The sequence below is a fragment of the Cupressus sempervirens genome, chromosome 11 (genome assembly GCF_028749045.1).
Source record: "Cupressus sempervirens isolate cs-2001-9-10 chromosome 11, ASM2874904v1, whole genome shotgun sequence".
NCBI classification, from domain to species: Eukaryota; Viridiplantae; Streptophyta; class Pinopsida; order Cupressales; family Cupressaceae; genus Cupressus; species Cupressus sempervirens.
In genome coordinates, this window is record NC_143128.1 from 798,347,647 (window position 1) to 798,361,394 (window position 13,748).

At 33.9% G+C, this 13,748-nt stretch overlaps 1 protein-coding gene across 1 annotated transcript in view; it reads left to right on the forward strand.

Annotated features, from left to right (window-relative positions):
* The first annotated feature begins 10,924 nt into the window (after positions 1–10,924).
* Positions 10,925–13,748, forward strand: part of LOC149531993 (E3 ubiquitin-protein ligase XBAT33-like) — a 32,835-nt gene continuing 30,011 nt past the window's right edge. Inside the window, exons 1-3 of the mRNA XM_089811435.1 lie at positions 10,925–11,402; positions 11,679–12,035; positions 12,135–12,194. Of these exons, the coding sequence (XP_089667561.1) occupies positions 11,859–12,035; positions 12,135–12,194 (237 nt within the window). The 5' untranslated portion in view covers positions 10,925–11,402; positions 11,679–11,858. The remainder of the gene's footprint in view (positions 11,403–11,678; positions 12,036–12,134; positions 12,195–13,748) is intronic.

Here is a 13,748-nt window from a genome sequence, read left to right on the forward strand (position 1 = left end):
TAAACTCTGAAAACTGAATTCTACTGATGCTTGGCAAACACACAGAAAATGTTGTAACTTGGTAAATATTGAGAATGCTCGACACACACTTAACATGTAAATCTTAGGATGTTTATTGTGATTACTCATTATTTTAACTTAGTTGCAAACACATAAAAGAAATAACATGAACACATATGACACCAAGGCTTAATGTGGAAGCCCAATTTGGGAAAAACCACCAATTGTAACTAGTTACTATTTTTCACTCTTCTGAAGTGAGCCTTGTTAGGAGCCAACCCTGTTAAAGGTTACAAAACACATTGTTAGGTGTGACCTGGTTACAGGATTTAATCACCTTGTTAGGATGGCCTTATTAGAGGTCTTTAGACAATTCAATATAATTCCCACCTTGTTAAAGGATTTACAAATAGTTGTTAAGCGAACTTTGTTAAGAGATTTAAATCACTGCTACAATGGTTAGAGAGTAATAATGACATGACCTGATTTGGATGCAACTAAATTGCTCATTACAAATCTCAGTTCTGGCTTGTATGCTTGATCATTCCTGATTAAATATATTTTTTCAGCTTCTCAAGGATATTATGCTTATCCTTCTAATTCGCTTCCTCTTAGCATTATTAGATCTTCAAATGTCTTACATGCACTTACACACTTCACACTTTCTAACTCTCAACTTGAACTTTTATTTATATCTTTTATATTATCAAGTCGGCTCAAATACAACTTAGAATTTAATTAATATTCATCTTCTTAGTCGGTTAGAACCAATAGATAAATCAATTGAACTCAATATGCCAAAACAAGAAAATCCTTTGTTAGTCGACCTTGCTCGGTAGACACTAACTTAGAAAATGATTTTCCTGTGTTAACCAAGTGAACTTGGTCAATATTGCATACTCACAAAGTTCCTTTGGTAACCGAGTGAGCTTAGTTAGCACTAGTTCCATCCAAAATTTCCTTTATTAACCGAGTGAGCTCGGTTAACACTCGTCTTCCGTAGACTTTCCTTTGGCACCCGAGTGAACTTAGTAGACACTGCCTTCTGAACTAAGCAAACTCTAGATCACTCGGTAGACACAAAAAAAATGTCTTCAATGTCCGAGAGAGCTTGACATGCACTAACTGGTAATAACATGGCATTTTGTGTAACATCAAAGACAATACACAATTAATCAATTGTTCCAACAATCTCCCTCTTTGACATTGATGGCAACACAATATGTCATAATACAATGAAATTTTTATTATCCTTAATTTCATTATGATTCTCATTCACAAGAACTCCATTTATCAGTGTGAACTCATTATGCCTTCAATTTCTCCCTCTGTCAGAAAACTTACAACAAACTTCTTCACAAAATTTCTATGAGACATGATAGAAAATCTCTCCCTCTTTGACATCTCATGCCAAAGATAGTGTTTAGTGAATATTAAAGTACCTCAAGTACTGATTCATTTGCAATATGCCTTTGTCATTATTGCACCAACTCAATGATCTTTAACAATGCTTTGGTTGATGCATCACTAAACTTTATTTAGTGAGCTTCAGATAGGGGAATGACCCCTAGCTTACCTTTTAGATATAGAAATGCATCCTTAGGTAATGGCTTGGTGAATATGTCTACAATTTGTTCTTTTGTATTTGCATATTCCAATCTGACTTCTTTATCTTGCACCAATTCTCTTAAGAAATGATATTTTATGGCAATGTGCTTTGTTTTGGTATGCATCACTAGATTCTTTGATATATTGATTGCATTGGTGTTATCACAGTATATGACTATTGGATCCTTGATTTCTATCTTCATACCTATCAATAGTTGTTTGAACTAAAAAATACTAGAATAATTGACTATTGCTGCCACATATTCTGCCTCTGCTGTAAATTGAGAGATATAATTTTATTTCTTACTTTCCAAGACACTAGTCTTTTACCAAGAAAGAATGCTCCACCACTAGTACTTTTTATGTCATCAATACTTCCTGCACATTTAACATTTGTGAATGCTTTTAAGTCCAAATTGCCTCCTATTTTGTACCATAAACCATATTCTTTAGTTCCTTTTAGATATCTCATGATTCTTTTGACTGCCATCATGTGATTTTCTTTGAGATTTATTGAGAATCTAGCCACCATATCGACTACTAATGCAATATCAGACCTTGTGTGCACTAAATACTACAATTTTCCAATCATTGATCTGTATGTGGTTTGATCTACCTCTTTGGAATCATCATTTTTGGAAAGTTTATGTCCAGTAGAGATAGGGTTTCAAACTGGTCTTGAATCATCCATTCTAAATTTTGGTAGTATCTCCTTGATATATTTAGATTGAGTAATATAGATACTATCTTTCTTCTATTGAATCTGCAATCCAACAAAGAATTTTATCTCTCCAAACATAGACATCTCAAATTCTTTACTCGTTTCTTCTAAAAATGCCTTGCACAAGTCATCATTTCTTGTGAATAAAGAATCATCAACAAATATTTTTGCCAACACAATCTTCTTATTTGGTCCTTCTTTGATATACAGACCACCGTTATCATTTGTTCTTTGAAAACCAATCTATATCAAGTAGTTATGAAGTCTTTCATACCAAACTCTAGGAGTTTTCTTGAGACCATATAATTCCTTATGTAATTTGAAGACCATGTCCTTTTTGCTAGGATCTACAAAACCTTTAGGCTATTCAATGTAGACTTCCTCATCAAGAATTCCATTCAAGAATGTAGATTTTACATCCATTTGATAAAATTTAAATTCTTTGTGAGTTGCATATGCTAGTAAAGTTATAACACCTTCTAATCTTGCAACAGGAGCAAAAGTTTCACCATAATCAATACCTTCTTCTTGAGAATAGCCTTTACATACCAACCTTGCTTTATTTTTGGAAACTTTTCCATCTTTATTTAGCTTGTTTCTGAATACCCACTTTGTGCCAATCACATTTTTATCCTTGGGTCTAGGAACAAGAGTCCAAGTTTTATTCTTCTCTATATGTTCTATTTCTTCATTCATTGCTTCAATCCAACTTTCATTTTCCAAAACATCTTTAACGTTTCTAGGTTCAAATTTAGCAAGTAAACATGTACTTTTTAATTTGCTTCTTGTCATTGTTCCATCTTATTTATCTCCAATGATTTGATCAGGTGCATGATGCCTTCTGACATATCTTGCTAATACAGGTTCTTTGGATTTATTGATTTCATTGTGAACTTTAGTATCAAGCTCAGGTCCCATTGTTTGTGACTCGGTCCATTAGACTCTGTTTACTCTAGCTCAGTAGCCTCTGACTACAACTCGGGTTGCACTGTCTACAACTTGGTAGCTGTTGGAGATTTTGGGGACTCAGGAGGTGAAACCTCCTTTCTTTTAGATAGATTTGACAGGGTATCAGGTTCATAGTAGACAAATATTTTGTAATCCTCACGCTCTTTGTTGCTTTCTTCTTCACTCTTTTATGCAAACTCATCAATTCTCACTTGTGCACTTTCTATGATTTTATGAGTAGAAAAATTCAAAAATTTGTATGCTTTACTTCTGTAGGAGTATCCAAGGAATATGCCTTCATCACCTTTGACATCAAATTTTCCTTTTCTAGATTCTTTCAAAATATAACATTTGCTACCAAATACTTTCAAGTAACTTATATTAGGTTTGTAGCCATACCAGAGTTCATAAGGAATTTGATTTGAGTCTTTCTTCAGTTGTACTCTATTCAAGGTATGAATTGTAGTGTTGATAGCTTCCTTCCAGTATTTGATTGCAACATTCTTTTCTATCATCAATGTTCTTGCACAATCCATGATGGATCTGTTCCTTCTTTCAACTATACCACTCTACTCTGGTGTACCAGAGGTTGATACTTGTCTTTTAATTCCTTTTTCAATGTAGAATTCATTGGAGATGAATTCACCACCTCTGTCCGATCTCAAATATTTTAATTTCTTTCTAGTTTCTTTTTCTACTCTTGCCAGATACCATTTGAATTTTTGAAAAGCTTCTAATTTTTCTTTTAGATACATTATAGTCATCATTCTAGAATAATCATCAAGAAAAAAAATGAAAAACACTTTTCCACTATAACTCTCTATTCCAATAGGTCCACATAAGTCTGTATGCACAAGCTCTAAGACTTCTTCAGAATGATAGTTCTTGCTTTTGAAACTATTCTTTCCCATCTTACCAATTTGACAATTTTTTTGACAATTTTTGGATAGACCCATATCAAGTTTCTTCAAGCTAGGAATACCTCTTACTCTTTTATGTTTGCTTATCTTAACCAGATTATCAAAGTTTACATGACATAATCTTTTGTGCCATAACCAACTTTCTTCTACTTGAGCAATAAAACATGAACTTTCACTGAGATCAACATAAAATAGATTACCTTTTGTTTGTTTGCCAGATCCAACCAGATTTCCTTTTCCATCTAGCAGTTTGGCCTTCCCATTCATAAATTCTACCTTGAATCCAATTTTATTCAATTGTGCCACACTCAGTAGATTATGCTTTAGTCCTTCAACCCAATAAGTATTATCACATATAAGTTCTTTAGTCAAAGAGATACACCCTCTTCCTTTTATGCAACAAGGTTCATTATTTCTAAATCTTACACTACAACCATCATAATATTCCATGTGTTCAAACTTTGTTTTATCTCCAATCATATGATGTGAGCAGTCATTGTCAATAATCCTTGTATCATTTTTGCTAACATGAGAGATAAGTGTCATCTTATCTCCTTCATCATCAGATTCATCTTTTACAATAATATATACCATTTCATCTTCACTGTTATTAGAATCTTTAGCTATAAAATAAGATTTCTTACCTTTGTCCTTATAGTTCTTGAATTCCTTCTTGCCTTTGTACTTGTTGTTTTTGTTTTCATCCTTGTTTTCTTTGCTTGGGCACCTAGCAACAATGTGACCAATTTCTTCACAAGAAAAACAAATTCAAGGAATCTTGCCTTTGTACTTTCCTCTACTTTTGAAATATTTCTTTGCAAGTAGGGCTTCAACAACTTCAAGATCACTGTCAGAACTTTCTTCTATTTCTTCTACATTTTTTGATTGATTGGCCTTTGATTTCTTACTCTTTTTATTGAGTGAGAGTTTGGCTTCAAAAGTAGACTCAATACCTTTGGAGCTAGGAACATAGTTATCATAGTTGTCCAATTCAAAAGCTATCAATCTTCCAACTAGAGCATCCAAAATTATTTTGCTATTTGGATCACATCTCATCTCTTGAATAGTTGACACTCTAATTGCATAAATAGGAAGAAGGGTTCTAAATACCTTGCTTACAACTATTTTGTCATCAATGTCTCCTAAAGATGCTTTGATTGCACTCACACTTGCTTTGATTCTTTTCACATATTTTGTAATGTTTTCATCTTCTCTCATTTTTATTTGATCAAATTGTCCTCTAAGACTTTTTGCTTTGGCTCTTCTTATATTGTCATCTCCTCCATAGATGTATTTCAGTTTGGTCCATATTGCATGAGTTTTTTTGTAGTCTTTTACTTCATCAAATTCAACATAACTAAGAGCAGAAGCAATATCAATCATCATGATGTTATGATTCTTCTTTTCAGTAATGTCTTCAACTAATAATGTTCTAGGAGGAGTCTTGTATTCGGTATCAAGATACTTACAACCTGAATCACTGATAGTTGCCAGATGTAATCTCATAAGTCCTTGCCATGCTACAAAGTCGTCTCGGTTTAACTTAGGAATCTGTCTTCTGTAAGACATCCCGATCTTTAGCTTAAGTCCTTGAAACCTTCTCTGCAAGCACCAAAAGCTCTAATACCAATTGTTGGAAATATAAGAGGAGTAACTGAGAGGGGAGGGGTGAATTAGTTACTACAAAAAAAATCTCAAATCCCTTAGATGTCACTACAAAATAAACTCTGAAAACTAAATTCTGTTGATGCTTGGCAAACACACAGAAAATATTGTAACTCGGTAAATACTGAGAATGCTCGGCACACACTTAACATGTAAATCTTAGGATGTTAACTATGATTACTTATTATTTTAACTTAGTTGCAAGCACTTAAAAGAAATAGGATGAACACATATGACAACAAGATTTAATGTGGAAACCTAATTTGGGAAAAACCATCAATTGTAATTAGTTACTATCTTTCACTCTTCTGAAGTGAGCCCTATTAGGATCCAACCCTATTAATGGTTACAAAATACACTATTAGGTGTGACCCTATTAGAGGATTTAATCACCCTGTTAGGAGTGGCCTTGTTAGAGGTCTTTAAATAATTCAATAGAACTGCCACCTTGTTAGAGGATTTACAAATAGTTGTTAAACCAACTCTGTTAAGAGATTTAGATCACTGCTACAATGGTTAGAGAATAACAATGACATTACCTGATTTGGATGCAACTGAATTGATGATTGCAGATCTTAGTTTTGGCTTGTATGCTTGATTCTTCTTGATCGAATATAAATTTTCAACTTCTCAATGATATTTTTTCTTATCCTTCTAATTCGCTTCCTCTTAGCATCATTAGATCTTCAAATGTCTTCCATGCACTTAGAAACTTCACACTTTCTAACTCTCAACTTGACCTTTTATTTATATCTTTCATATTGTCAAGTCGGCTCAAATACAACTTAAAATAATTAATAATCATCTTCTCAGTCGGCTAGAACCAACAAATAAATCAATTGAACTCAATATGCCAAAAAAAGAAAATCCTTTGTTAGCCGACCCTGCTCGGTAGACACTAACTTAGAAAATGATTTTCCTATGTTAACTAAGTAAACTCGGTCAACATTGCATACTTGCAAAGTTCCTTTAGTAACTGAGTGAGCTCGATTAGCACTGGTTCCATCCAACATTTCCTTCATTAACCAAGTGAGCTCGATTAACACTCATCTTCCATAGACTTTCCTTTGGTGCCCAAGTGAACTCAGTGGACACTACCTTATGAACTAGGCAAACTCTGGATCGCTCAGTAGACACAGAAAATTATCTTCAATGCTCGAGTGAGCTTGGCATGCACTGATTGGTAATAACATGACATTTTGTGTAACATCAAAGACAATACACAATTAATCAATTGTTCCAACAAGAAGATATCTTCATGGCCTTCAAAAATAGGAATGAAAGAATATTTATATGGTAAATGATTGATCTCACTAAAATGCATAGGTATCTAACCATTGTAATCGCCTAATACATCAGATCAAATACTAAATACATAGCTCACTCCATCAAACCAAGAAAACAAAAGAACCAACATAACCCCCCTATAATGCTGAGAGGTAAGACATGAACACTAAAACTGAATGCAATATCTCTTGTAGAAAAAAGAACTAGGAACATCGAGAGTGCAAAAGAAGTACAAACACCTATAATGGCACGTGTCATCGACACATCATAAGGCTAATGTCATGAAAGGAATACTCACTTAACAAAGGAAGATGACGAATATGGCCAACATGAAACCCCCTAAGACACTTTATAGTGTAGTGCAAGGACAACAAAACACAAAGATATGCAAGATCCCAAAATGTAATAGAGTGACAGTTTATCTCAATGTGTGCAAAAATACTAGAAAAGAATGTAAAAAAAGATCAAAAGAGACATAAGGCTGATACAAGAGATAGTAGAACCCATGAAAAATCATCTAAAACAACAAAATTGATCTCCAAGTATGAAATAACCAAGATATCCATCAAAATGCAAAAAAAATAGAAAATTAGATGGGATGTGCTTAGAGCGAAAGTTGGAAAATAGAATGTCTCAAGATATGTCCCCCAGAGTGCATAATAGAACTTCTGAATTTGACTACATAAACTGGCAACCAAACAACATCAAAAGTCCAAATAAACTACATCATCATGACGGGCTCAAAACTAGCTTTTTGACAATATCTCATTTGCAAAAAACAGAGTCCGGATGAGCAAGTTATGACCAAAAAACCACACGTAGGTCAAAACAGAGCTGGAAGGGCCCAAAAATAATTACTGCCTCTGGATTTGTGCCAAATGCATCAGGAAATGTACCCACTAGTAACAGGAATTACCTCAAGAAGCATGCGCCTTGATTTACGTACAAAAAATCTCAATTTGTGTCAAAAAATCTTGATTTTTGTGCCAAAAAACATAAAATCATTGCTTCAGGAAATGTGCACAACCTTGGAGCAATATTTTTGCCTCAAATTCCAATTGTGTCCAAATTGGACAAATGTCATATGGAAATAGGGGTTTTTTGGTGCTCTGAGCTCAATGGTGATGTCTGTTTGGGCTTAAAGTGCACTAAAAAATGGCCTTCCCAAATTCAATACAAAAAAAACTTCGAAAAATGAAACCCTTTGAAAAAAAGACATATATCTGAAAGCCAAGCCAAGCTTCTCATAAACAAAATAGGGGCATGAAGATTTGGAACTCTAATATGATGTTGAAGTTGATGAAAGATAAACCCCACAGCTCCTGAGAATCACCTACATGCAAACACCTGTCATAGAAATAGAGAAGCAAAAGCTATGGAGGCTGGAATTCTCATTTCCATAGATGAGACATTCTTGATGAGCAAAAAGGGAGATTACTATAATCAAAAGTGAATGAATAAATTACAAAGAGAGATCATTTATAAAGGAGATCAAAATCCTAACATGTAAATATCCTAGGTTGCATAATAATAATTAATAAAAGAATTAATTATTATACGTCTAAAGTTTAGCTTAAGTAAACTAGAGATAATAAGTGACTTAATAATTAAATCAAAATAATTTAATTAATAAGACAATATCTTATTACTCTAACATTTTATTCATCCTTATTTTCCAAAAGGTGAGTTTTAGAAGGGATGTGAGGTAGCAACAAGAAAGATCTCTGCAAGTTATTTACTATAAGTATTGTTCTTCCAAGATCGTTGACCAATAACTACTAACAAATAACTACTTTCTACTTTTCTTGTAAGGTTGTGGTCTTGCAGTGGGGATAATTCTGATGTTTCTTTATGATTTTCTTTTAAGATCTAAGATTCATTGGATTGAATTGAATCATGTTGTATTGCCTGTGATAAATTATTTAGAGAATCAAGCGATAGAATCCACTGCTCTTTTGTATTTTTTGTGATTATGTGGAATAAGAAATGTGACTGAAAGATGGAAGGCCATGTTTAATTCTTGTACTAAAGCATTAACCTCTTGTAACATGGACTTCAAAGCTCTACATTGATGCATGCATTTTATGTTGTTTCCAAGTTCTTCTAATATCTCTGACCCTTTTTCCAAAGTTCTTTAAATATAGATCGACTGTATTGACTTCTTTGCATAGGAAGAAACAATTTGAACTGTGTAAGGTTACAAGAAGCAATACCCGTGTATATCTAGTTATTTGGTTGATTAACAAATTGGATGAAGAAAGAAAACTGACTTTCATGCAAGAAGCAACAACTACTCCCTTCACATTCTTCCACATCTCAATTACAGATAGTATCCATGGTACATGAGCCTTTTTAACATTTTGTTGGACAAATACCTTTAATGCTCACTTCCCACAACAATTAGGATTTAGTAATGTGTTTTATGACAGGGTTTAATGTGTTTGTTTCCCTTATTTTATGCATACCAAACATAGTGCGAAGTACTTGTGTTATCAAGTGTTAACGCTTTGATATCTAAGCATATGATGTAGAGGATGAGAGGAAATGATTTGTTGCAAACATCAGGGCATGGGGTTGCAACTATTCATCTACTTCTAATTTTTTTTACGTTGTGAAGCATTTAATCTTCCATTATAAGATAGAATTATACCAATACTCTTTGAAGATTCCAAGGATTTTGAAACTTATATGATTTAGTCAAACATTTATATCATCTTCCCCCAATTTTAGAATAAGTATGAGCATTTGAAATTCTTGTGCATAATGTTTATATGTAATAATGTAATGTATACATTAGCTCATTATTAGTTGGTAATAAATGACAAGATGATTGAAATTGAAATTATATACTATTTTTCAAAACCAAAAATAAAATAAAATTATTTCCTTAAATTTATTAGTCTAATGCCAGTTTTTAATTTTATTAATGTTATTTAATATATTGATTGTATACAAATATATCTCTTAAATACCACACAACATATGTTGATATGGACTAATACATTGCACCTTATTGGTGCAAGTGTTAGTTTATTTATTAATTGATTTATTGTGTTGCTAAAATTGAATTGTATTCAAAATGTCTTTCAAATGACTGTGTTAGAAAATAAATTTAAATAAAAAAATAAAAAAACATTTTTTCATATTCATCAAAGATTAAACTAAGTACTCTTGTAATTCATAAGAATTTACTCTAATTATAATTAAATAATTTAAAATATTATAATAATAAAATATTAAGTTATAATATTTGTCCATTTAAATTAATCATTAGTGATATTTGTATAAAAAAATATTCAATAAACCAAAAAAAAAAAAGAAGACTAGGACTTAATCCCTCCTACCTTGATTCCAAATCTTTGCTATGATCTTTGGATGGGGTGTAGATCGCCTAGAAGCATCTACATTACATTCCAAGCTCTAATTATCTTTGAAATCATCGTCTCTTTTACACATCACAAAACTAGTCTTATGTTTCTCTGTTTCTCTGGTCAACATTTAAAACGTTATAATTTGAAGGCCATATGAAGTGGACCTTATGGCTAATGCGACACGCGTACGGTGACGATTACGTGCAAGATACTGATACATCGGACGGTTGATCACTTTAACCTAAACATAACGTCCATAACCCTGAAATTCAGTAGAAAACGGATAAGTTTCCAACATTTACTGCGATAAAATCGGGTTTACAAAACATTGGACTCATTTTTTGTTTGGTTTCTGACACGATGTGGGCTTATAAATCTGGGGTCTTTTGAACTTTTGTAGCCTTACAGCTTGGTAAAGTTAGCATTTTGAAGCCCACATATCCAGGGGGGTGGTTGGTGTGTTATTTTCGGATGGCTCTGTAAATATCTACACCCAAATAAGATTGCCCTTAAAAATCTAGTATTTTTTGGAGAAACAAAGGTCCTTCAATAAGGCAAGTTTGATCCAGAGGGATTTGGGCACAGAGAATTTTCCTTTTTTAGATTTTATGTTGCAGCACGATAACACGTTGCTCTGCAATTGTGTAAGGAGTCCTTCTCTATTGTGACCGTATAATTAATGTTGCCCAATTGGTTATATGGCAGTGTATTTTCGAAACGGTGAGCATTAGCTGCTTTATTGTATCCTCTGTAAAACAGTCACTGATTTTTACCGAGGTCTGCCGAACTTCATTGGTAGGTTTAGTGTGGTGAAGAAGATTTCGATTTAGGTCTTACTCTTACGAAGTTTAGGCGGCGTAACCCATTGAGCCTTCCGCATTGGTAATTGATTAACTAATCAGAATTTTGCTTTGCACTTTGAATGAAGGCATCTTTTGAAGACATTGTAATGTCACAGAGAGAGTGGTAGGGGTTACACTGTAGTCCTGGCTTGACAATGTATTGATTGATTTGGATAAATATTAGATTGGGATATTTTGAATTTAGTGGTTTGGATGTCCGCATGTCAGGTCTTTGAAAATGTGAATGTAAGGACTAAAAGTCCTGATTGAAATCAAAACCAGAATTTTTGTTGGTCTGATGTTTACTTTTGTTCAGTTTCTCTCTTTGAAGAGACGAGAATAAAGATTGATGAAAGATCCTGCCGATCGAAGCCGATAGAAGGAGATCCTATCTTGCAAGGAGAGCAGTATAATCTTAAGCTTCAAACCTTTGTTGGTTGAGATAGCTGTGATATTTGTAGTCTTATAAAGACCCAATTAAATTCATATTATTTCAATGGGTAATTCCCTTGGATGCTCTGCATCAGGGGAACGCTTGGTATCTGCTGCAAGAGATGGGGATTTGGTGGAGGCTCGCATGCTCTTGGATTTCAATCCCTGTCTAGCCAGATATTCTACCTTTGGCGGGTTGAATTCGCCTCTTCATTTTGCAGCTGCTAAAGGCCACAGCGAGGTAGGTAGCCGTTTTAGGTGGCTCGGTTCATTATGCTATATGACTTTTATAATGGTTACACTTCTTATAGTCCTATTCAGAATTTTTGAATGTGAACAGATCGTAAATTTGCTGCTCGAGCACGGAGCTGATGTGAATTCTAGGAATTACTGTGGCCAGGTATGTTCTTTAAGTCTGCATATTACAAGCTGCCGTCGTTTTCCAAGCATGTTTTGTCTGGCTGCAGCAACATGACAACTTAGGAAATAAGAGGGAGATACATTAACCCATTTTTTGACCTAAAACGTTACCAGGAACATTGTTCGTTCTTCCCTTGGCATTGGCTGCGTTCTTACATATTTGGCACATGACAGTTTTCTTGGAAAAGAAATAGACAGAAAATACTTATACTCCCAATGCTCTTCGTGAAAAGAAGACACAAAATTTATACTTTTGAGTTGTTGAGCCCCAGAGTTCAAGTTTTAACTCATACTTATTGGAATTGTCAGAGATCAAAATCTCTTGAGGAGAAATTTTCTTGGGGATATGCATCTTGATCCCTGTAACCTGGTTGGTTATTAGACCCCGCTGAAGGAGTAATCATCCCAACTCTGCAAACGGTCAAAGCACACCCAAAAACCTCATCCTTTATTGGGCATAATCCATTACATGTAATGGGCAGGGCAAAGTAAAGTGGGCTTAATTGTCACAATGGCGAGTAATTGGAAAACATTAAAATGATAATAAACACATGATAATGGTAACTTCAATACACAATTTATGTGACTTCCAAATTGTTCACGAGTGACATACCAATTTTGTGTGAGATGTAAACCTCTTATGCACGAAGAAATGTATGTAATCCTTTTTTGAATGTCTGAGATCAAAGTTTTTTGTAGAAAATTTGTCTAGGGATATGCATCATGATACCCATTACTTGGCGTTAAACCCCAGTGACAGGAGGTAATAATGTGGGCTGAAATCTCACCATGGCACAATTGATGTGATTACCATATTGCTGTGCGAGATGTTAATCTCTTATGCTTATGAAAATTATGCAATTCTTTTTGGGATGTCTGAGATCAATTATTTTTGTGGAAAAATTATCTAGGGGATATTCATTGATCACTGTCACCTGGTGCATTAAACCTCAGTGAAGAAGGAACCATCCCATCCTTGTGAATGTTCAAAGTGCACAGAAGAGTCTTATGGGTTATAATGCACAATTACAATTATGTTGTAGGAGAAAGGAGGTTATAGAAGGTAAGGGGAGCTTCAAAGCACACATGATGTGATAATCAGATTAGTAACCAAGAGATGTAACCTTCTATACATTATGAAATCTATGCAATCCTTACTCATGACAAGAACCACGGAAAAACAAAGAAAATTACCAAGTGCAGATGATGCCTAGGACACCAGAACCTCGGCTGAGATGTAAAAGTGTGATGCATAACTAAATATGTATGATGTTTAGCTTTCATGTATTCGGAGGCCGTCATAAACTGCTATAGTTAAGGGGAGTTTTAGAATAATATACATTATTTATTCTTCTACACAATGTCAATAACCTACAAGCAATAGTAAATCCTTAATTAATAACAGATTCTTCTTGATGTCAGGAAAATGAATAATAGTTTATTTTAATTTATTTAAATTGCAAGCTAAGTGTCACTTCTGTAATTCAGATTCTTAAGTAGCTCCCTGCTTGTGGTATCTTCCCTGTAAAACTGT